The sequence below is a fragment of the Passer montanus genome, unplaced genomic scaffold, assembly GCF_014805655.1.
Source record: "Passer montanus isolate IOZ18808 unplaced genomic scaffold, ASM1480565v1 scaffold12, whole genome shotgun sequence".
Taxonomy (NCBI): domain Eukaryota; kingdom Metazoa; phylum Chordata; class Aves; order Passeriformes; family Passeridae; genus Passer; species Passer montanus.
Window position 1 is genome coordinate 4231053 of NW_024358722.1, and position 26097 is coordinate 4257149.

Consider the following 26097-nt stretch of genomic DNA (forward strand, 5'->3'; position numbering starts at 1 on the left):
ACATGTTAGAACTTCCAGGATTTCCCATTTCTGTAAATTTCTTCCTCTTTCAAAGTCCCTATGTCATTGCTACTGTTTTCATGGCCATGTTATTAAGGGAGTGGGTTTTTTCCTCGGGCAGCAGAGGCAGTTTTAATACCCTCACTGGTTTCAGACCAAACCCTGCAGAACTGTTGCATGCAATCATTCTATAGCCTCTGGTCTTGAAGAATCCTCTGCATTTAACTTGGTCTGCCACTTGACCTTCTGAGCTTGCTTCACCTTGTGGTTTCCAATCTACATAATAATTTTGTGTTACACTTTAGTTAAATGGTTTCTTTTTGACAGATGGAAGTGCCTCCAAAGAGGGTTTAACTATATATTCTGCCTCAGCGATAATGCCATTCTATTTGACTTGATTTATCTATAAATATGAATGTCTTTCTGAATACCAGCTTAAATTATGTACAAGTAGAGATTATAAATTCTGTATAAAAATGACTTTCTAGAGATATTGTACATATAAAATGTATACTGTGAGTAATTCTGGATGAGGTGCTGTTCAGCATGAAGCTGGCTTTTTATGAGGGAAGTCTAGGAATTTCTATAATATATGCAGTTAAAAACTGTGGTGATCTGATATCTGATTCAGAAGCATATCCCAAGCTAGCTGTGTCAGAAGGGTGTAGAAGTGCTGGTGTCAGCCTGCAGTCTAAACCACACAATTCTCATTGCCAGGACTAACTTAGAATTCTAGCCTTGCTGTGCATTATACACCACTACAGTCATGATATTATTATGTGTTCCTAGAAACAGGAATTGTATTGCCTTCCCTAAAAGTCATCCATGATCATCTTTTTCCTATGAAGTGGAAACAGAAGGCTGTGTCGTGATTAAGGCTTTGATATTTCAGAACTTTGAGTGTTTCAAATGAAATTGTCCCTAGAAGGAACAGATATTGCAGATGTATGATATATTTGAGAAGGTTGTTAGGAACAAAAAAATTTTACATTTTTGTTTTCCTCCCTGGCACTATGAGCTTCTGGTGAATTCAGGAGTCACTGAGAAATAATTAAACCAGTGATGTGGTTAACATGTGCTCTGCAAGAGAACAGCAATGTGCAAGTTTGCTCAATTTTAAGTCTGATGAGTGAACCCTTGCCTGCTGGAAAGAGGAGATCCTGCTAGCAGTGATAGGAGTCATTTGCAGTATAGCAAAAGGCTGTCAAACATTTTACTTGACATACACTGACCTACAAAATTTGATGTACATAAATGCATTTTCTTTATAAAAGTTTTGCTCCAGTTAAATATTTCATTTTCATAAAGAAGTTGACTTGATCAGTGCTGTTGCTCTGTGTTTGCTGTTTCCTTAGTTCTAGTGTAGTGCTGCTGTGTATATCTGCTCTCACATAAGTGGCTATGTAAAAGAAGCTAACAAAAAAACCACTCAAGGTTCAGGTTCTCATCCTAGTAGCAGCTTCAGACTGACTTGGGTGCCTTTAAAAGGCATATACAAGGATCGACAGGAAAGTGATCCTTGAAACTGTAACAGTGTTACTTGGCTTACAAGGTCACTTGTCCAATAGTGCCGTCCTTTCAGAAAATTTGAGGGGCTTTTGTGTGTTAGATGTACATGGCAGCCTTTTTTCTCTTTTTCACTGAGATCTGTGTTGTGTTTGTGTCTGTGTTTTCATTGTGGGTGTGCTGATAAGTAAATATTATATGGGGCTTTGGATTGGTATTTAACAGCTGAGATGGTTGATTATACCACTGAAAACATCTGTCATTGCCCATTCCAATGTCATTAGGATGAACCAGCTGAACTCAGCCTTTCTTTTTCTTTGCTGCCCCTGGGGTTTGATGGCTTTGCAGAGAAAGTCCTGCCTGGCATATTGAGCTGCCCCAGAAGGTCTAACCCATAAGCAGTGAGTAGTGAACTGCAGCACACTGATGCTGTAGGTGTTGACTCACCATGCTCTTTTTAATTGCAGTTCTCTTGAAGTTGGATAACCTGTGTAGACCATCAACCCATTGAATCTTTGGGTATCTACCAAGCTGATGATATATTTGTATGGCTACAAAGGCTGTTCTGCTTTTCTTTTTTCTTGGAAATTAACTTTTCTCCTGTGTGCATGCTGTTTCCATTTAAAACTAGCTTTCATGTTTCTGTAGCTCTTGCTATATCTGGCAAATGGTTATGTCTCAAATCTCCAGTGATATGTGTTCTTATAGAATTTTTGAGCTTGATGTAAACCAGCTTTCAGATGTGCATGAATTGAAAAGCATCTCTGATGTTTTGCTGATACCAAGATATGATTGATCAGGTCTGGATTTACTTTGTTACTAGAAAGTAATTTAAAATAACCATCTGCAAATTCAGGCAGGGGGAATCTATAATTCTGACACATGTTCATTTGTGATACAATTGCTTTGAAAAAGTTGTCAAATTTTTTTGTCTCAAGGTAATAAGCCGTTTTTTATAATTGATGTGTTGTTAGACTCAGATCTCCTCTCAAAATTCCCTTTGTGTTTGGTTGGAGGTAGAAAACAACTACTAGTCTCAGTAGTTTCTTTGTTTGTATTTTCCTAGAGAGAGAGGTGCAACTAATTTGGCTAAATTATATGTTCCAGCTGGGGGCTGCTCTGGGGAGGAAGAAAGGACTTAGGGGCATGGACAGTTTTGGTACAACCTTGCCTGTTAATAGGTACTTTCAGACTTGCCTAGGATGGCCTTAATGCCTGTAAATAATGGCAGAGATGATTCAGGAATGCTGAACAAATCAAATATTGGACAGTGTGCACAGAAACCAGTTCATTCTTACCTAAAGATAATCCAACACATAGAGAACTTTTGAGAATATTCTCCAGGTCACTTTTTACAGGAGATGTGGTGTTAGAAGAGAACTTTTTGTAAGCTGGGGGCTTTGGGTATTTTCATGGGAGGCCTAGAGAGGTCTTATAACCCTAATTTTTTTCTTTATTTTTGATAAGGCTACTGTCTTTCTGATGTTTGAACACCTGTGGCATAATTGCATATGCACTTTGTAGACATCTGGGAGGCTTAAGATATTGCTGCTGTTCTCCTGCTGTTATTCTCTCAGCTAAAGGTTGCTGCCCCTAAAGCTGAGCCACCCTTGTGGATCATAGGAATTATCCTCGTCCATGTCAGTGCAAAGTCAGCCAGGTTATTTTAAATTACTGCTGAATGCAGCTGAGGGTAGTAATGAACAGCTTGATGTAATAACTAGTTAAACCATTCCATCTAGACTTCCAAGAGCACATCTGTCTGTGTCCTTATAAGTACAATACTTGAATCTCTCCATTGCTGTATTGTATTCAGGATTTGTCAGGACTGCAGAGCTGTTGCCAAGGGGAGTCTACTATTCCAATGGAATGTATTGGTGCTCCCTATCTATCATTATTATCACATTGCAATACAAAGATTAGAATGATGAATGTGTAACGTATACACTGAATGGTAAAGTAAGTTTATTTTCATATATGAGGTAAATGTGTAGAAGTCATATTTTGGAAACTCTTGAAAAGATTACTGTACAAAGTCTTTTTCCATACTCTCATTCCTAGTTCAGCCACTTTTAGCCACTTACCTTTGATTCCTAGCCATTTAAGTTCTTACCTGTTACCCTTGCTTCATTGCCCCCAAAACTTCCCTATATTGATTAGAAATACAATGAATTTTTTAGCTCTATTTTTTTTTTATTTTTTGCCCCAGGTCCAGCAAGACTATGAATCTCTGTTCCAAATGCTTTGCTGGTAAGTGCAGTAAAAGGTTTTGTGTTTCCCTTAGATTATTGAAACCACATTGTTGGCATCTCCCTTAGGATTTATGCATGAGTTTCTTTTCCTTCAGTGTGTACATGTAATCAGATTTTCCTCACTTTAGTGCTTTCTTTATTTGCTAATCAAGAACCTCTTGTGTAAATGTACCCATCAAATTTAGTTCTTGAAGTTTAGGAAATTTAGGTACATCCTTGTACTACATAGCTTCACTGCCAGCATAGCTCCTGTATAGATGATGTGGTTTCCACAACACATAAGTCTGAATTGTAATTTGGAATTTTGTAGGATTTATTTTGTAATAACTTCTGATATATAGAATGAATTAAAAAATTTAAAGGAAAAGTTGTTATAGAACACCTTGTTCCATTTCCTCTAACTTGCAGCCCTTGACCACTAAATCGTCAGTAAGTCATCAGTAGGCTGTTCTAATTACTTCATATTATTTTCTTATTGTAAGGTCATTGCTATTGTGTAAAATCTCAGGAATTGTTTTTGAATTGTTTTTGACCTTTTGCTGCTAGCAGCTTCTAGCTTTGCCCTTCTGAATTAATTTTTTGGTATTACATAGTATTGTAAGCTTAACTTTTAATTGTAATTAAGGTCCTGTCATAGCTCATGATTTTTAACTGCCTTGGGGCAACAGATAAAATTTTAGAAGGTCCAGCATTTTTTTTTAACTTTAAAGCTTATTTAGCATTTTTAAAGCAAAAAAATTAATTTTGACTTAGATTTCACATCTTGGGTTCAGCATCACCTCATTAAACAAACACTTGGGAAATAAAGATTGCTAAAAGGTTGTTCAGCAAAATGTATTTCTCTGGCTGTTTTCCAAAGGCATGGGTCTCTGGAAATGGTACATTGAAGAAAGTATATGTAATTTCTTGCACTCTTTCCCTACTGACCACAGTCACAACAAATCTTTGATTTGACTCAGTAGGACTGTTATGTTCCTATTAGCACTGTAAGTGTTTGTGTACTCAGCAATGCAGGTGTTCTGATTCTGAGACATCAAAACAGCCCATCCCTCATTTGCTGCGTTTAGCAGAGTACCCAAAACTTCACAGCCAGCAGACTAGGCATTAGGCAGAGCATCTTTTCTTTCGGTTTTTACTGGTTTGGGGATTTTTTTATTTGTTTGTAATTTTCTTTCTTTTTAAAGAGAAGTTCTTGGCTCCTATTGTGCAATTTTTCTGAAATGCCATTATGGTTTTTACTGGTTTGGGGATTTTTTTTATTTGTTTGTAATTTGTTTCTTTTTAAAGAGAAGAAAAGTTCTTGGCTCCTATTGTGCAATTTTTCTGAAATGCCATTATCTCTGATAAAGTTAATTTTTCTTTGCTGTAAAATTTTGAGATGAGACCTTGTGTGATTGGTGGGGTGGGGGTGGGAGATGTTATGTTTTTAAATTTCCAAGATGTTCCTTTGAGCCTGTTTATTTTAATGACATAAGTCTTTGCGAGAGTTTTAGTAACTTAAAGAGCTGCTAGTGGTTGGAATAAAGGTACTGTAGAAGATACTGTGAAAAAATACAAAATACTCTATCTTATTTAGATCTTACCTATCATTGCTTCCACAAGTAGTATTAAAACTACTCCACCTCCTTTGGAGTCATAACTCAAAATCTCTCAGTGTCATAATTCCAGCATAAAAGTGGTTTTCTAATTTTTTTCCCCCGATTGTTACTGAAATATTTTTAGCATGTTTTCTATACTGGGTTTCTAGCTATATACTGATATAGAAAGATATGTACGCTCCTTTGGAGTCATAACTCAAAACCTCTCAGTGTCATCATTCCAGCATAGAAGTGGTTTTCTATTTTTTCTTTTTTCCCCCTGATGTTACTGAAATGTTTTTAGCATATTTTCTATACTGGGTTTCTAGCTATATACTGATATAGAAAGATATGTACTCCTGTTTCTGTAATTTGAACCACCACAGGTAGCAAGATTTTAGGCAAGTAAGGTGTTGAAGGATGTTTTTCCACTGTTTCAGGCACTCCAGAAAATGGATGTGAAAACTAGTTCCTCTTTTTTATCTTGTAAAATGGCAGGTTATTTATTTAAATGTGTTGAAGCAGAGGGAAAATTTCAAAATACTATTTCTCTTGACCATCATTTCCTTTTTCTTTTATTTCAGAAAAAAGAAATCCACACAATGAAAAAGGTTAGTAACTCTTTAAATTACTTTTTTTCCATTTTTTTCTAGACTGAAGAATCCAGTCTTCCTTTAAAAAAAAATTAATTTGAGACACACACTGCAGGAAAGACCCTTATATTTGTGTAAGCATTCCTTTCTTACATGTATCTTGGGAGAAGGGCAACAAGTCCTCAAGGGATGAAACATTGTTTACAGTACAGTATGATTTATTCATGGAACCTCCCTATCTTAGCAAGTTTTTCAGACTTTTTGAACTATCAACAAGTTTGTAAATACATGATCATGAAGTTTTCTTTGGTTCTGCATTTGCTGGCTTCCCCATTGTTCTGGTTCTGCCAGGACAGGGTAACTTTGGTAGGTTACAGGAGGTTATTCTGTACCATCTCACCTCATTGCCAGAGGTGGGGGAAAAGGGACACTCCTCCAGGGAGAAGGGGTTGTATTCCAGTCAAGAAAGTCTGGCAGAGAGAGTGGTTTGTTAACACTAGTTCTGAGAATTTTGCATGTGAACCACTCTCCTCTCTCTGGTACATTTTTGTTACTAATATTGTTGCTGGTAATGTTTGTTTTCTTATCTCATTGCTGTTTCCAGTAAATTGTTGTTATCTCAGCCTGAGATGTTTACCTTTGTGCCTCCAGTTCTCCTCTCCAGCCTGCCACTAGGCGAGGGGGAATTGAGGGAGCAGCTTGTGGTTTGGAGTTTGTGGGACACTAAATTTGGGAATACCATTCCTAAACAATGACACCCATCCCTTGGGGGAAAAAATGGTGCAGTTTGACATAAATCAGATTAATTAGCCCAGAACTGGACCAAAGGGTAATGTCAGTTTGCCTTATTGTTTGACCAAGTGTTTCTGTTTTCTAAATTTATTATCAAAATAAATTCACTGAATTTTCACCCACATTTGTCCAAAGATGAAACAAACTATGAAAGCTACCAGATAATATGGCAGGGAGACTGACATTCCTTTTTTTGGTTATCTTTTGTACTTTTTTCTTACATTAAATGTGGGAATAGTGCTCACAAGTTATTACAGAGGTAAGTTGTTGGCAAGAAGCGATAAGTGTATGGCAAGAATGGGCTGCATACTGCACAGATACATGCAGCCCTTTGCCTGTAACTGCCCAGTGTTTTCATCCAGATCCAGAAAGTTCACTAAGCTCTTCTGTACAACCATAAAATTGCTGTTCATTTGCCACAGACTAGTTCTTAGCTTGCAGATAAGGGTTGATAAAGAGAAGAGCTTGAAGTTAGCTACCCTCTTCAGCTGTCTTTGCCTCCTCTTCACACCATCTGCTTGTTCCAATAAGGAATACCTGACTTGCTTTACTTAAACCCTGTAGAAGCAACAGACTCCAAAATGTTCAAGAGCTTCTCTGAAATAATTTCAAATTAATTGTACTTCTGCAAAGTACTTCACAACATTCTGTCTCCAATTCAGTGCTGACTATGTGTTATCAATGCCTCAGAGTCTTCAGATACAGAACAAGTGTAACCCTACATATTGAAGTGCTTCAAATAAATACGCTCTTTAGATGGTAAAGACGCAGTTGCTTCAGACTTCCCATGCATCTAGAATACAAATGCAGTAGAGTGGTGTGGGTTTTGGAGGTTTTTTTAGTGTTTATTTTTTGGTCAGAATATAGGCTGGTAAGTAAAAAAATGTAAATTATGCCCTTAGTGACACCACATCTTTCAAGAATGCTGCAGCCTTTCTTCTTTCAATACGGTAAACTGTGAATTCTGAGTGATTAAATACAGGACAGTGATGAGTTAAAATTTTCAAAAGTACTCTTTATTAACTTGTCTTTGCTCCCATTAGGTTTATCGAAGTTCTAGTATCAACTTCAGGTAGGGACATTGTTTGAGTACCTTTTGAAATGCCACTTGATAAAGTAGAATCTTTCAGTCAGGAATTCTGCATTCATGGAAACAGCACCTGGTACCTCAAGAATTCAGTTTTAATTGGAACCTCTGGGAACAGTCACAGAATGAACTATTACAGAGTAAGAACAAAAAGTTAAATAGAGAAAATGATAAGACTACACTTTCTACTTACATCACCCCCCAGAAATGCAGTCTGTCTTTTGACTGTGAGCCTGGAAGGCTTAATTCGTGTTATGTTCTATCAGCAATGGAAAGAGAGGTACAGGAAATGGATTTCAGCTTTTTCAGTAGAGTGCGAAGCGAAAGGTAAGTGCAGCACTGGATGGTTAGGTGGAGAGATGCAATGGGAAAACTGGAAGAAGATAAAATATGGTTAGAGTGTTCATGGATTTGTGAATCAAAATCATAGGTGTTCTGTCTGAACATGCAATTGAAACTTCTAGAGGTGGGTATCTATCCCTTAATCCAGCTGTGTAATATTTATATTCATGTTGTGCAAAGTACTAGATCAGCGTCACTGAAATTGAAAAAATAACTCCACCATAGAACCCAAGAATTGTCTGAGTTTTAGGAGCTTCAACTCATAACTTATTTTTAGGCTGAAGTAAAACATGTTTTTTTTAATTACTGGATTCTTGATGAGCAAAAAATTAGAAATTTTAAATCTTCATTATAGTAGCAGAAAGTCAGTATTGCTAGAACCATATCTGTATTTTTAATACGTATGCTTAACTCTGTGCCAGGTTATTATGAAATGTTGAAGCTTTGATAGTATTTTTTATGTTCCTGAATTGAAAAGATCTAATAAGGAGTGAAAAAGAAAAATAGACATTAATATGTGCTATCTATCATCTGAGTCTAGAAGTGTCAGATTATTTACCTATTGCCTGAACTCAGATATCGGACTGTAGAGTTACTTCATATTTTTGCATATCTTAACCTTCCTTTGTTGAGCAGATCTTTGTTTTGTCATGCTTGAATCACACACAGTTTTTGGAGCTTAAAAAATTGGCTGTTTTTTGTGTCTCAGAGTTATTGAATAGTACCATTTCCTTTTCTCTCAGTTTTTGTAAATCTTGGGAGCTCTTTAGAACTTGTCTGTTACTGCTGCCACCTCTGGCAGTAATGACTCCTATTGTAAGCATGAGCAGGCAAAAATCAGCGTTCCTGCCTAAATAGATTTTGCTGTTAATTAACTGCTGATTTGATTCTTAGTCAAGCTTTCAGCTTGCTTACTGGAAATCTTTTCAGCAGGTGCATCTTGCATGTTGCTAGTTCAGATTATGCTTTTTTTGCTGTACCCTGTTGTATGGTGATTACTAAATTATGCTTCATTCAGCATTGTGTTCATAATGTTTTCAGACCTAAATGAATTATACAAATCTGTTATGTTTGTATTTTTCATACTCTTGTAATTTCTGATGTCAATCCACAAGTTTTAGTAGTTTGTTAGAAAAGCAGCAAAAAGTGTTTCCAGAAATTTGAAAACACCACTAAGTACTAGTTTTCTTTACCACTACACAAGACATTTCTTTTTTCCATGTGGTATTCCCTTTGTTGGCTCCTAATAGAAGCCAGTGCCTCAATAGCTTGCTTCATTAGGTTAGAATTTGCTGCTGTATTCACATCTTTGTGTTTTGAAGTACATGGACTGCTTGCTACAAAAAATGGCCCTCACTGGTTAGAGTTTGAAAGTAGTGAAGTTTCATCTTTATTTTCTATTATACAGTCAAGCTTGCAGCTAAATATTTCTTTGGAAAATTGTATAGCTGTTACAGTGGCAACAAAAATGTTTTGTATTTCTAGAGCACCTTCTAGTAAAGAATGTAAAACATTTCAGATATAACCATAGATATTGTTTGGCATACATTCAGTTTCTTTTGCTCTGTACTCAGAGAATTTCTAAATGGGTAAACCTGGTAGGAAAAAGATGTCTTAGCATAATCAGTAAGCTTGAAATGTGAGATGTGTGCTAAGCTTGAAAAAGAGAGTCACCATGAAATGGAATTAAGAAAAAAATTGGATAAACTGCTTCAGTTATTTATACACTTGATTTGCACTGCTGACCCAAATAATTCCTTTTACTCTGTTAGTATGCGTTACTTGTTGGCTTTAAAAAAAATTTAAAATCTTAGTAGTAGCTCTGTTTGGATTGTTAAAACAGGGGAATATATTGTGGAAAGGTTGGGAAGGGATTTTTAGTTGACTCCTTTTAACCCTAACCTGTCTTAAAGGTTTAGAGGGAAATACAAATCAGGAGAAAAATAATTTGTTCAAATACAGTTGTATGATCTAAGCTTAGGACTAATCATTTTACATTTGTCAAAAGTAAACATCAACCAAATCATCTAGCACATCTATACAGTACCTTCCTAGGTCTCATAAAATATACAGGAGAACTGGAAATTTGGGAGAGAGGGATACCTGAAGCTTTCTAGCCTTTCTGGAGTTAAAATACCGATCACATGTTGAGTGAAGTTAGTAAAACATTCCTTGAGGTGTCCATAGCTACATTGTCATGGCATGGAAACTGCAGAGTACAGTGCTCCTGGGTTGCTTTGTGTCAGTGTGATATGATTTGGCTGTGCGTTATATAAAAAGGTGTGGAAGACACTGAGCAGAAGGCACAACCCTCACCTTCCAGAGACCCGGCTGTGTGAAGGCATTGTGTACACAGCACTGCAATGAAGCATGTCAGCAGGGCCAGTGGCTCAGCTGCTGGTTTGGTGTGCTCAATTATTTTGTCCCTTTTCATTCTCCTTCAACTGGGAAGGGGCAAGCACTGATAGAGGACAGACCCATGAAGTTTCTGTGCAATTGTTAGTGGAAGAAAGAATTTCTTTCACAGCTGTCACTCAAATGTTGTGTATTGAGGTAGGACAGGTTCTTCTTTTTCTCTTTTCTTCTTTCTGGCTTCTTTAAGTTAGGGGGCATTATCCTGTCACATAAGGGTTTTTTGACCAACACGGTCTAGTAAAATTGAATGCCTTTTAATTAATAACTATTGTCATTTTACAGTCAATCCGTCTTATCAGCAAAGTACCCTGTAGGACATTAGTGGCTGTTGGACTGCATCTTGCAAATATGGGACTCATTTGTTAAAAATATAAATTACACTCACACAAAAATATGACCTTTTCTCAGTACTAGCTACTTGAAAAGACTACAAAAGAGTTTTAATTTAATTTTTTGCTCTGTCTTGACAAGACATCACTGATGTTTTCCATGTGTTTTCTTTTTCTTATCTCATGGGATTGCCAGTCCCATTGTACAGATTGATCTACAAGCAAATAAAAGTGCTCAAGCCCTTTTTTTCCTCAGACTTACATTATTTTTAATTTTTCATGGCTTTGTTTTCTAGTATGTCTTTTTTCCTTTACGGTAAAGCCAGTTTCTTTCTCTTTTCTTAGTATCTTGTTCTCATTCTAACTCGTAACCTTTCCAAATGACTCGTTGAAGCACTGGCTGTAATTTAGTCTCTTGTGTATAGGTTCTGTGTTGATGTAAAAAAAATGTTTAGAAATACGACTTAATTGCCATGATGTTTGCACTTTGCCAGCATGAAAGTGGAGTTACCTATTGAGGATGTGCAACCCACGGGTTTAATTTATTTAACTTTTTTATGACTCCATTCCCTTATAAATGTGTGCATAAGATAGAAGAAGAAATGTTATTCTTTTTTTTCTAATTTAGCAATTTGCTTGATTTATGGAAAAGTCTGTGCTCTGTTTTGTGTATTTGCTCATTTGGAACCCTTCTATAGTTTATAGAGACACTAGTGATTTGTTCCTTAGCCTCCCTGTGGAGTTTGTTCCATATTACAATCTAATTCCATGTCCGTGTCGTGCACTCCTGAGCTGTTAATTTGTACATTTCGATGCAGTTTGTTTCATCGTGTTTTTGTAATCCAAACTGAATCTAACGAGCTATGTGCTTTGGGGACCCAGCCTTGCCTTGCCAATTAGAACAAGTGGTTACTGAGAGAGAGCATGTTTTAAATAAAACATGGCACCTCTGCGTGGGACCAGCAGCATTCGGGGAATAAAAAGAGGATATTTAACTCTTTCTGCCTGAGAAGAGAGGGCAATATCAGAATGCACGCTTTAGAAACATTCAGCTCATTCCTTTAAAAAGTGTTATGCACATTCCTGGTTTGTCTTTTAAATAAAATGTAGTTTGCCATTGGAGATGTTAGGCACTACTGCCTGAGGAGTATTTAGAAATTCATAAGGATATCTGTCGAGCTGACTGCATGTTTTCTAGGATTCTCATTGTTAATGCCACATCAAAATTGTACAGGACTAGCAGCTACCTTTTTCTTTTCCCTTGTACTGCCACGCAAGAGGCTGAGAGAGAGGAGGACGAGTGCCAGATGCTGAAAGAGCTGATTTCAGAAGGTATTTTACAAGGGAAGGAGTCTAGAAACAGCATTTATTTTATTAGAGTGCTGAGGTTATGTACCAGGTGACCAAGAGGAAGTTACCATTTTGAGGTAGCTGGGAAGGTGTGTGTTTATGATCAATATTTGTGATCATTGAAGAAATTATCTAGCTTCTACTGATCTTCAAACTAACTAAACCTGCTGGTGAATTCAAGCAAGACACAACAGTGATTTAGGAAGTTAACTCTAATTTGCAATTCTTTCTTGCATTCCACCCCCAGAATTTCCTTTCCTCTGTCATTACTATTAACTTTGTATGTCTACACACTTGAGCATCTCCAAATGGAAGTAGTTAGTTACTGTCCAATAGCAACTCTTAGCTAAGGACAGTGAGAAGGAATTTAGGTTAACAGTCATGGCAGCTAATTCAGACAACATTTCAACAGTTCTTGCATACACAAGCAGAGCAAGACCAAGAACAACCTCCTTTGTGAAAACCTTTTCGTTGAGCAGCTAGCTGTAAGGGAAGTACAGCTGTTTACTAAGGTGATTTAAGCTGTTAGGGAAAGCATGTCTATGGGACAATTGTGATCTGGATAATAGAATGAAATGGCTTTTGATGGCTTTTCAGTTCTTCATCCATTTCATACGAAAGAAATGTGATCTAGCAGCTAGACAGGTAGCTAGGATCCTGACTTGATTTCCTTTTCACAGTCAGTGAGGATTTCTTTGTGATACCAGACAAATTGGGGTTTTGTCTTGCACTTTTGTTCCTCATCACTTACTGAGAGAGGATACTATTTTTCTGCTGATTTTGGACAACCTGATTTTGGACTTGCCTGTCATGCCCTTGAGAAATGTATGAAGATAGGGACCTTTTGTTCCTTTATTTTGTCTTAGCCTTCAGAAGTCTTAGGCAAAATTTTGGAATTTCAGTTCTTTTCTGTATGTGTCTTTTCTGCAGTTGAATTTCTGTTGTTAATTTTCTTGACACTTCAGTCCACTTTGTTTCTCTCTTCATTTAAAGGAACTCATACTGCAATGGTACAATTAATGCATACCATTTCTTTTAAAAATGTAATGATTTTTTTTCTTATGGGGCCTGCAAACATGCCAGTTGTTTATTCATACCAGTCTTCTTATGTGTATTGCAAAACGTTCTCACAAAGTTTGTCACCAGAGGGCAAACTGCTCATGCAGATTTAGTCAATACAACTATAATTTCCTGGCTTTTTAAAAAAAGCCCAACAGTCTGTGAATGAGTTTCCTTGTAGTATTAATTAAATGAGAAGTTTAATGACTGTTGTCTTCAGACATAAAGAAGTTATAATTTTGTGCTGAATGAGATGGATTTTTTAAGAGGTAAAATTTAAACTGTTGGACTAATTTGGAAGCATTGGGGGAAAAATACCCCTTTAGATAATCCTTTTCCGTGTTATCACATTAAATATCCCTTACTAAATAAGTGATTAAATATTGCTTAACTATTACTCAGGGAGAAAAAGTAGCTTAAAACAGTTTTCAGCATGAATGTCTTTATCCTTAATTTTAAGTAGATGACTCTACTATGGGGGCAGATGTGTGTGTGTGTGTAACCATATGCTGGAGATACAGATAAGGCCTTTCTTGAAAAGTCACCTGAAATAATTTTATCTCTGGTAGTTCAGCCTGTAAAATGTTGTTCCTTTCCTTAGCAGAAAGCATAGGCTGTTAACTGAATCTGGCCCTGAAGATTTAGCAAATGACAAGACAGGTTATAGTGCTGTAATAATTAATCCAAACTGTGTGTATGCATTGTAACTGTCTTTTAATTATGATAAAAGGATCAGAGTAGAGGAAAGCACAAGATTACTGGCCTAATCTGGTTTAAATCACAAGTCATTAAATATCATCTAGGTAAGCTCCTTTTGCTGAAAATTTCTCCTTTAAACAGTTACTGTGTCTTGATATGAGGATGCTTGGGGTTCTGAATGCACCATGGTTGGTAGTATTTCTAATGAATAGGCCCCCTTACTATTAAGTAATATTAAGGTATGCCTTCTTAATTGCAACATTATAGGGATGACATTTGCACATTGAGCTGAATAGAGAATAATTATTTTCTTTAGAGAATTTCTTTAAAGAACTCATTAGCCCCCTAGTGCTTCAAGAAAACAAGTAATTTACCATCTTGACATTTGTGTGAGTCAGAGGTGGTATATTCTTGTTCACTGTACATAGATAAGAATCTAAAGCCAAATGCCAAACATCCAAAGATATTGGGTATCAACTTTGAGAAGCCTTGTAACTACAGTCCTTTCTTAATCTCCCTCCCCCAAGACATAACATTTTTTGATGCTTTAAGCATTAAAAATACTCACCTCCATAACTCTGTGGAACTGCAAAGGTATTTAATGCTTGTCTTGGTGAACCTAAGAATAACTTCGAACATTGAAAATAAATACAATAAATACATTAGAAAAGTCTTGTCAAAATTCTGTAGCAGAGAAAGCAGGTAGAATTTAGTTATCTTTGATTTTGCTCTGGAATGATCCTTGGGGTTAAAACAAAGTCAAGAGCAGAAAGGAGCTTTGCTTTGCCTTCTGTAAAATTCCAATTGCACGTTTTGAATGTCGTTCATTCTATCCAGCAAGGAAGTTAAGGGTCCTCTAAAAGAGAGCCTCTGTGACTTGCATACATTATGAAAGTAATTTAAAATTAAATAAAGAGGTCAGATCACAAGTGTAAAAAATTGATTAGATCGGGCACTTCTTTATTTCAGACTGCTTGACTTTTCAAGCTCAGTGTAGGATTTTGCAATGCCAACCCCAATCTTCTGGTATAAATAAATGCAGTTATGTGAAACTGTTAACTGTTACTGGGCCAAAGTATTTGGAAGCCATGACTCAGGAGTGTTGATTCTGAGCTGTTGGGTTGCAGTCAGGTTGGTCACAAACGCTCTGTCATGGTTGATCAGAAGTGCTGAAGCTGAACAAGCAACCTGACTGGGGACTTCTATAGAGTCCATCTTCTGAGATTGCTCTTTTCTTGCTTGCAACAAAAGCAGCTCTAGTAATAGTCTTCAGAACATAATGCAAGATTTTTTTCTCTCTCCTGTGCATTAAGACTTCTGAGTAGACAAATGTGGAATGAGGCTCTGGTTTGTGTATTTTTAACTACTAATGTTACCCACATCCTAGCTGTTCATTACTTGAATAAGTGAACAGATGAATTTAATGATGTGCAAGGTTAATGATCCAATGCATAAGGAAGAGCTTGGAGCTTTCTAAACATTTATTTTGTATTTACGTGCATTTATCTACATTAATAGTTTAGCAGCATTGGTAGCATTTTTATTAGGTTTCAGCTCCTAAATAACTGGAGCTTTTCTATTTTGGGATTTGGGCATTTCTGTCCAGCTCTGTATAAAAGGTCCCATATACGTGGAGAGCAAATTATGAGGAGACAATAGATGTCATGGGAGGTTGGTAAGCATTAGAAATGACCAAAAGTACACTTTTACATCTCAAATGATTGCTCAAAGTTGACATGATATTCGCTGGAAGTTGTTTGTGGTGAGCTCAATCAGCAATAAAAGACTGATTTCTTTTTTTGGTAATTGTGTAAGTTATAAGCTTTGCTCTTTTAACAAAAGACGCTGGAGTTTTGTCTTCCATCTTGTATTTTGCTTCAGAATAGAAAAAAACCCCTAAAACTTTAAACACTTTAGAGGGTGTTTGTGGAGGTAAATACCAGTCTGGCTCATTTCCAGGCTGAGAAGGAAATACGCTGTGCTATTTACCTTTGTGTTCTAGCAATGTTTAGTATAGCATTACTGGTCTTCATAAACAAGCTTTCATTCTCCTCTGTTGACATGTCTTGCCCTGCAATATGTGAAGAAATAGAAAGTTGATCCCAGTGTAGGTGAATGCAGTCTTTCACCATGACATTTTCTGTGCCTCAGCAAAGTCAGTGCTTAGCTTCAAGTTCTCAGCAGAACTACCACCTGCTGAAACATTTTGAGCAGCAATTTGAAAGCTAGATTTGACAATGCTGGCTTCTTTTTTTTTTCCTAGAAACTCAGTAGTATCTAGAGAAAATTATGATAGGTGTAAATAATCCCAAAAAGGCAAATGCATATAATGAATGTTGACATCTATTCAATTGACACAGATAAGTTAATGTTTAGAAATTGCTCAAACATTATTCTTCATTCTGCACTGCTTCTGTTAGTGTCCATAATTATTTAAAAAGAGTTTAAATTATTGTATAACTGGAAACTTCTGACTGTAAAGGTTTAATGTAAGATAGACATAGCAGTGACTAATTTGGATAATCGGCATATTATGAGAAAATCACAGCTGATATGTGGCTGCAGCTAATGTTCCAGTATGAATATTTTCTTTTTTTTTCTAAATGAGCTCTCAAATCTGTGCACAACCAAATTGTAAAAAGGAGTATGTCTGAGTCCATAATCAAGATGGCTGGTAATAGTCTCCAAATCCATATATCTGCAAGCTGTGGGTAGCAGTAGGTCTCCAGTGCATTTCAGTCCTCTTTTTTTCCCCTCTTTTTTTTTTTCTTTCTCTTTCTGTGAAAGAGACCAGGTATGCTCTAGCTGAGAAAGAATATATAGGAATATTAATCTAATAGATTTAGAAATGCAGAGTGCTGAAAGCTTTCGTAACAGAACCAGTTTTTCTTGGTAGAACTAAATGAGCTTTTCTTCATGTAAAGGTCAGATTTCATGTATTTGTTCCCACTTGAGTTCTTTTTTGACAGAAAGAAAGCTATTTTGCACTTGATTTATAAGATATTTATTGTGAGTTAGTACTGCATAAACATTTGACATTGTGAGCAGCACTGTGTTCCGCTGACCATGCCTTGGTGAAAGGAATTTTAAGATATTTATTGTGGTCTTTTTTGCAGGTACTGTAACAAAGTAGAGAATGACCATTTACAGGAGGGCAGGAATAATTATTTTAACTTGAAACTGTTCTCTCTTTCATACAGCAGGCTGCAGTAACTCCCTGCAGACGAAATGGTCAGTTGTGACTCCATGCACACACCTGGGCCTGAGAAATTAATTGTGCCTTAACTTACAAGGAAGGGAAACTCATGGCTCATTCACTTTAGACTTCTGAAGATGATGTTGTCTGTAGGACTTGAGATTGTGTGTTCATTTAGGACACTTCAGAAAATAATTATTCAGTCTTGTATTCTCTTATGGCAGCTTGTTCTTTAGTTACACTTAGCAAGGTGTTCAAATAAGAGTATCCAGTTTCTATTTAAAAAAAGCTAGGCAGATAATTGTATTGATGTGATGACACATAGTTTATAAAAATTCAAGTTGAAATTATTTCTGTGAAATTTATTATCACAAAAGCAGTCATTTTTACTAACAGTAGTAATGTCTCTAAATAAATACAAAGCATTTGAGATAACTTCTTACTCAACTAAGTAATATATGTTAAGTTCCTGTGTTTGTAAACCTTCTATGAAATTCCAATTTGCCATATTCCTAAACCATGAATAGACAAGTGAATTAGAAAACAGTAAGTGTCCAACAAAGAGGACAAATATTTAGCATAATATTTTGTAAATGCATGTAGGTAGCCCTTAGGTTTTTTTTAGTTAACAAAAAGATGTTCTAAATTTCGTTATTAAATATTAACAATGACTAAGAATCAGTCTTTAAACATGTTCACCAAATAATAAAACATTTTAGTTAAAATGCATCCTTTTGAACCAGGATTAGAATAACATTTTTAAGTTTAAAATCTGAAAACTCTTTCTAGAGCTGCCAGGTTAGAACCTATTTCTTCCATTTCTCTTTTCTTAGTGGAACTCAAAGGAATTCAGGCCCTGAAAATTGAGGAAAATCATGTTACTGTGAGACTGTATTCTTGAGCAGGTGGAGAAATCCCATGTTCTGTTGTGTGTTCTCCATCAGGTTTGAGGCTGAGAAGCTGTAGAACCTGTGTAAGCAACTCACTGCAAGGGTTGAGATGTTTGCTGGTTTCTACCCAGCCTTCCTTTTTGCTTAGCCAAAAGGAGCTTTGGCTTCTAGACTCTCAGTGGAAGCCCTTTAGCTTAGCATATGTCTGGGCCACCTTCTTCCCTCTCTGGTTCCCCATTCTTTGAAAGACCCATGTTTGGGTCGGTGGAGAAGTTAAAGTGACAGGCATTTACTGTGTCCAAAACAGACTTTTTTTCCTCCCCTGCCTCGTGTTAGAAAACTTTTCTTTCATTTTATATTGCGCCTTATACTGCATTCAGCAAGGTACTGTATTCTGGTAAGAACATGAGCTCCTTCACAAAACACTTACCCAAAACTGGGTTATTGAAGAGAAAGTTTCCTGAGCTTTGACTGTATTTGCAGTTTCCAGTTGGTTGGATGAAACTAATAGCAAATTATTCTTGTTGCTTTTCTGTGCTGTTCTGGCTCTCTAGGTGCACAGCTTTCTTCACTAGAACATGTCTGTAGTAGTATTTAGTATCACTTATTAAATAGAATATGGAGTTGCATTTCATGGTTAAATGCAACTCATTTTCTGCCCTTTGCTCAAGGGAGAGCAAGTAGGAGGCTTCCTGCCTCTTTCCCCAGTTTTACTGCTGATCAGGGAAACAGAGACTATAAAAGTTAGTTTCTCTTTCCACCATGTAAGTTTGTGCAGCAAGGTATTAAGAATTTTTCGGTTGTGCCCTAGCCTATTAGCAGGAATATACAGTGATACAAGAATGTATTTGTTCAAAAATTTATGCCTCCATGACCTATTGAAGAATGGTATCCTTCTGCAGTGTTATTAAGTAATTTTTCTTCTCCTCTTAAATTAATGTTGACGTTCTGTTACTGGATTTGTTCTTGTCTTCAGATTGGAACATAATGGAAAAAAATCGTATTGCTCGTACATTAAAATTAATTGTTTAAATACTTTCCTTGATGTAGAATTCAACTAGAAAGATTATAATGTAAAATCAATATATGATTTAGTTTTGCATTCATGTATGAAAAAGTGCTTGTGGAACATTCAAAGCAACAGGGGAATGCAGAAGAGAAGGAAAAGTGGAAATCACAGTGAGAAAAGGGCAAATTCCTGAGGAAGAGGACATACTCTTGTCCATCTGTGTCAGTATTCCAAGGGAAAACAGCTCTTTGGAGTTCTGCCTTTAGTGAGCATGATAATTCCTTTTCAATAACTGCCTTGTGACACTGGTGATGCAAATTTTGTGCAGTGTATGGAGAGGTGGGAAAACTGATATTAAATGTCAGTCCTGGTGGCTGGGTTTGGTTTTGTTTGCTTTGAACAGAGCCTTTTTACAAAACTTGGTGCAGGTTTGGAGCTGGCATTTTGCAAATGCTTTCACTATAGATTTTTGCTCTGATTCAGCTCAGGTCAGCCTTAACTGGAAGTTATTGATAAGGGATTTCTGTTTGCCTATGGAAGATAAACAGGCTTTATAATTCTGTTTCTATTGAATACTTTGTAAAATTTCAGGATACTCGAGATTAAGCATTTGCTTTTAACTTTAGTAAAGAGATAAATTGTATAGATGGAGCTGGAGTGCTCAGCATAACCAATTAGAGGTTCGTGATGTGGAAAGAAATTTTTTGTTTTGCTTACAAGATAATTTAATCATCCTACTTGAAGGCTTACAGCCCTGAGACAAAGCTTAGGTATAAATGTAGGTGAGTTAGTATTTGATAAGGGGGGGAGGACAGTCTTCTGCAAAGTGGGATGGTGTGTACAAGAAAAGCACTCAACAGTTTTACAGCAGCAGAAAAGGTGAATGGAAGTAATTCACCAGTTACTAGCCCTAGATAGAAGCACTCAGGTTTTTTTGATAGTTTTTAAGTTGGGCATTTCAGAATGCGCTGCATTCCTTAGGCAAGTGGGGATTTACTCTTACTGTTTCGTATTTGTTGTGGGGTTTTTTCCTAGTGGGATCGCCAGCACATGGCAGCTGAGGAAAAAGAAAATAATCTTCAGTTGGTTTTGTGAGATGATTGTGGTTTTCCAGGAGTTTTTCTAGTGTCCTGTCATCTGCTTGCTCTCTTACATAGTAACAACAGAATCGTGTAAGGTGTATTCTTTTAATGCATTTGGTTAAAGTTAATGTCTTCAAATTATATTAAACTGGCTGATTTATAATATGAAATTTGGTTTGCATTGGTTTTAATAGTGTTGTGCATGAGACTTTTATAACTGATGTGAACTGCTGGCTTTAACCAGGAATTAAAAGTGGAGTCATGCACTGGATAGAGTGATAGGTTGAGATGGGAAAGTTAGGATTAGTTAGTTTCTTTACCTAGCTGATACTGCTCAAATTTAGATCACAAAAGCAGTAGTTGGAAACTTTCCTACTGAAAGTCCAAGTTGTGTGCTCATATGGTGGGACTGACTTTTGCTGTTATTACATGAAGAAAGCTTCTTATGAAGAAAGCTTCCACAGAAGCCATAACCTAGTGTCGTAAAGCCATTTTGATTGCCTAGTCCATCTGCAGATGATACGGGATTTCTCATACTCCTTCTTGGCATCTGGTGTGGGCTACAGAAATTGTTTTGAGGATTAAAGGCAAATAAATTCAAGGAATTGCTTCATCTTTTCAAAGAACAAAGCGAAAACTCTCATTTCACTGATGTCTACCAAATGAGATATCAAAAGGAGTTGAAATACATATGCTTAAAACCTGAGAATTGCACGGCAAATACAAAAAAAAATCATGTTGTCAAACACTGTTTTTGCTTTTGAGCTAGATTTGCTCCTAGAGGATTTTGTAGAGGTTTTTAAATAATAACATAACATTTGTCAATGTATTAGCTTACCAATAAAGCACAAAACATAAGTGTGACTTTTCTAGCATTAAAATAAGTTATTGGTAACACTGATTTTAATTTTTTATATTTTTCCTTTTAATTATTCTCCTTCCTTCTGAGACCTTCACAGAATGTCAGGTGTAGCTTGGCCCCCAATGGGCATGAAGAATCTGAGGCATGTACCTGACCTTGGACTTGCCTGCTTTCAAGAATTCTTGTAAGGCTGTCAGTCTGACTTAGCTTTTTCTAACTTGGCCTCATAGGCTACGGCTCCTGCCTTAGAAGGTACTCATGATTGAGCCCAACTTAGAGTGGATCATTACCTTATTTTTTTTTTAGAGGTTTGCATGAAAGTTCATATTCTTCAACTTGATCTACAGAAATGCACAAAAGAAAATGGGGAGTCTGTTTGAATAGAAGAGCCTTCATCTAATGAGGGACTGAGCTTGGGATGTCTGTGTTCCAGATGGCAGTAGTTTGTGCTGCCATGTCTGAAGGTGTCTGCTGGAAACAGTTCCCTTATGCTAGACAGTTCTTTGTAATGCCTCTGTCCCTCCACCTTTTTGTTTCCTGGTTTAGTTCAGAAGATGACACATCTGTCAGTGTGGAAATACCTTACAGAGTGCAGTACAAAGTGGTTAAAGGAAAGCATCTGTATCTCTGATAGCTTTCTGAGAAGCAGTTTTAATCCCTAGAATACAATACATTGCCTGTCTTGTATGATCAGTGGAAAGTGTTCCTTTCAAATCAGGTGTTCTCTGGTAACCTTTTTAAATTCATGAAATCGAACCCACAGTGTTCAAGAATTGTAAAACCAATATTCTGAAGATTCTCTGGGAGGCAGATGTGCTTTAGCATGTTGAGCAGTGTGCTCCTACTGTTTTTCACTGAGATAAAATAAGTGAAACCTTAAAAATTTTTATACTTTGTTAATCTGGTAAATGATTTCCTGTCACCTTTTTCCATATAGATATAAATGGTAAATGTGAACTGCGTTTTTGAAGGATTTTTCTCCATCTGTGCTGTCTGGTGTTTAAATTGATTGGGTCTTTTCTTTAGCTCTTATAATTAGATTTCAAAACTGTTTTCATTTCTGACTGAAGCTTTCAGATATGTTCACACTTGAAATGTACTGGGCTATGAGTAGAGTAAGTGGGTTTTTTCTCTATGTATGCTTATTACTTTTCCAAAGAAACTGAAAATTAATCTTAACTCTAACCTGGCAGTAGTGTGTGTGTGTGATATGGGACTGCTCCATGATTAAAAATCTAGGGTAAGGTTAATTTACTAGGTACTGACAGACAAATTGTGAAAGGTATAGGAGCTAACTGGAAGAGAATCTTCAGAGAAACTGTGCTCCCTTTTGAAAATCATTAATATTTAATTTTAATTTTAGTTCAGTAGCTTGAATCTGTCTCCCCTGGACATTCTGGGGAAATTGCATCTGTAGCTTGTCTTCTGTGAGTAGCCAGTGAAGTGAATGTACAGAGTTTTATCCACAGGGCTAAAGAGATGAGTGAATTGTGTAAAATAAAAATAAAAGTTTGAGAATTTATATCAAATCTTAGGATTCAATTTAAATATATTGACAAAAATTTGCAATGCTGTTTATTTTCAATGGGCCAGTATTTCATACCATTCCTGTCAAATTTCTCAAAAGCATTAAACAATGGTGCTGTATTTACTTATATGGGGTTGGCATCTAGGTTGGAAAATCACACTACTCTCTTGGAGCACAGTAAAGCTACTCAGTAATTAGTAAATTTTTTTAAAATTGAGGCTGTGTAAGTTGGTGGTACCATGTGGTATCACTGGTGACAAAAAGTTATTAGGAAGCCTGAAAAAATTATTTACTTCCTCGTGCTCTAGTCACAATAATGAATCTTCTAGGTCATCTCATTAAAACTGAAAAAAAACTGGATGCTAATTTCAGTTTTGTTTTACCATGGCAATAGTGTTTATGGAATTTCTTTGTGTGAATTTTCCCCTGTTTAAGCAGTAGGCATTGTAATTTCTGTGTGCTTCAGTCAAAGATAGAGCTGTGTCCTGTATGAATAAAAGCGAGGCACAGAGTAAGCTTTCTTAATATTGAAAGGGGGAGAGGGGACTCGTGCTTCATCCAGCTCACTCTAAGGAATCACCCTGCTTACACACTGTTCCTTTATTGGCATAGTTCAATGAACATTGATCTTGTCTGAGATGTGATCCTGAGCAAGTGGCATGGGAAAGTGAAGTTCATAGCTGAATAAATTGTATGGAAAAAGGCGAAGGTTGCTTTTTGAAAGGATGAGTTTTGGTTCCTCTTCTCAATGTGGAGCTCACATGGGCTTTTAAGGAGAGTTCCTTGCATAGTGCAGGAGAGTGAGACCTGTTTTGATGACAAATGTATGTCTGGTTTGAAATACTGCCTTACAGATAACTACCTCTTTATACCTGGATGTAGAATTTTCTCTCTTCCCTTTTAACTTCTGGTGTCATAGAGGGGAAGAATTTATGAAAAAAAATGTGAGTGCAGGTTAAAGTAGGGCGCAGAAAACTCACTGAAGTTTCTGTGTGGATGCAGGCTTTTTACTTACAAGTTAAATTCTGGAATGTTATGAGGAAAAGTGTTCAGCTAATCTTCCTGAAGTATGTAAGCATGTGCATATCAGGGTATTTTCTTTTTCTTGATCAGATGGCCCCGTGCATTTTGGATTTGTTGAGAGTAAGCTGCTTTAAAAATAACTGTTCCTGTATTTTCTTTCTAAACAGAAGCTATTTTCTTGATCAGATGGCCCCATATATAGTATATTTTGGATTTGTTGAGAGTAAGCTGCTTTAAAAATAACTGTTCCTGCATTTTCTTTCTAAACAGAAGCTCCTCTAGTAAGTCTTCAGATTTTCTTGCATTCATCAGAGCAAGACAAGGAACTACCAGAGAGGCGGAAGTGCAGAACTCAGTCTAGGTGGCAGTGGGGAAGGGTTTTCTGTCTGAGGCTGTAAAAGGCATGCTTGTCCTGTAAAACTGTGTAGAATGTAATACCTTCTGGAAATCCTGATGGTGGGAAACCGCTGAAACTGTTGCTTGTTTTTTTTTCTTAGGGCAAAATACATTGGTTTTTAACTCTGAGAAGAGATTCTTTCCAAGGACTTTTCATTTGTCACAATTTTGTGGAATAGATTTTTTTTCTGGTTTCCAAATTATATTATATGGTTGTGGCTGTCTTAGGAGAGAGAGGAAGACTGTGTGCACGTGTGTACAGCCATTTATTTATATTAGTTTCCCTTACATAAGTGTCTCAGATGCTGAGAGCCTGCTGTTTTCGCTGTTTCCATAGAAGTAAGTGACACCTATCCCAATCTCAGTAGAAAGAGGATGTATTCCTCATTTCAAGTTTTATGAATGGATTGAAGACACACTCCTTTCTAGGAGTAACTACTAAGCATTTTATTCTTGTTACCTGTCATTGTAGGTAATGGGAATGTTTAATCAGTGTAATACTTCTTCATCTACTTTCTAACAACATACATAAAACACTTGACAAGAGCAACAAAATGTGTTCACCTCTTACTGGAGTTCTGGATGGGCCTTTGCAAGAGGACATTCTCTACTTTATGCATACTCTGTGAATAATTTATTTTCTTTCCCTGGTGAAAGGCTCATTAAACATGTAAGGACATCATGCATCTGTTTAAAAATAGAGGGGAAATGTGTTCACCATGGCCTGAAGTGTGCCCTCTACTACCTCAACAGTTCTAAGTAGAAAATTTCTCCATTGCCAATAGTGAGATAAGAATTGGTCAGCTGCGTTGCTTGACAGTGAATGAATGGAAGATTGAGAGGTGAAAAAAGAAGAGGGAAGGTGGCAGCACTGTAATGCTAGAGACATTACTAAAATAATGTTTTCTGTTGATGTACTGTCCTGTGTAAGGGCCATAGTGGAATCTATTGACTCTTGCAGGAGATTCCATTAACCACATTTTTCTCAAGTTAGGAGGCTTCTTGGTAAAAATTTTGTTTGTTAATGTGACACAGACCTTTTCTTTTGCCTCCATTGCATTGGTGTAGAAAATTTCATTTGTATCAGATGCTTTATTCTACTAAAACGTTCGAGTTCTTAGAAATAAATCTCTATTTCCATAGTTTTAGGCAAATCAAACTAGAAATTTCCTCAGCGAGTTCAGTTTGTGCTGTCTCTAGCATGCAGTTATTCTGCTGTGTGTGAATGTACATCTTAGCTGCCAACAGGTTTTCTCTTTTGAAAGGTACAATTCAGATGTGGAATATAGAAAATGTACATTATGAAAGTGTTTAGTTAAACAGTAAAGAGAAGAAAAAGCCAATTCCCATTTGTAACATACGTATGAAGTTGGACTTTCATCCTCTCTAAGAAAATCTCCTATCTGAAGACATAAAAAGGCATCATTTAAAGCAGCTTTTCCATTGATAAGAATAATACAAGTAAAACTGTACATTTTACTATTTGGTTTTGAGCAGCACATTACAATACATCTTGCACTACTTTGATAGTTTTCAAACTAATTTCACAGTGTTTAAGTATGTTCATATACATGGTTTCGATGTGAATTTTGCATTCTGCTGTGAATTTCTCATTTAAATTATCTCTAATTTTTTTTTGTTCATTTTATATATGGACAAAGACAACAACTTGTCTTTGGCCAATTCCCATTTGTATAAGAACAACAACATACGTATGAAGTTGGACTTTCATCCTCTCTAAGAAAATCTCCTATCTGAAGACATAAAAAGGCATCATTTAAAGCAGCTTTTCCATTGATAAGAATAATACAAGTAAAACTGTACATTTTACTATTTGGTTTTGAGCAGCACATTACAATACATCTTGCACTACTTTGATAGTTTTCAAACTAATTTCACAGTGTTTAAGTATGTTCATATACATGGTTTCGATGTGAATTTTGCATTCTGCTGTGAATTTCTCATTTAAATTATCTCTAATTTTTTTTTGTTCATTTTATATATGGACAAAGACAACAACTTGTCTTTCTTATGTTGATTGCATAATACAAAAATTTTAGCGGATAGTAATTGCTTTTAAGAATTTAAGAGTTACCAGAACTGTATGCTT

The 26097-nt window shown here is 36.4% G+C and overlaps 1 protein-coding gene across 1 annotated transcript in view; it reads left to right on the plus strand.

The window, feature by feature from the left end:
- Nucleotides 1-3633: 3633 nt before the first annotated feature.
- The window catches only part of ZFAND3 (zinc finger AN1-type containing 3), a 101524-nt gene continuing 79060 nt past the window's right edge, over nt 3634-26097 (plus strand). Inside the window, exons 1-2 of the mRNA XM_039697774.1 lie at nt 3634-3756; nt 5920-5946. Of these exons, the coding sequence (XP_039553708.1) occupies nt 3729-3756; nt 5920-5946 (55 nt within the window). The 5' untranslated portion in view covers nt 3634-3728. The remainder of the gene's footprint in view (nt 3757-5919; nt 5947-26097) is intronic.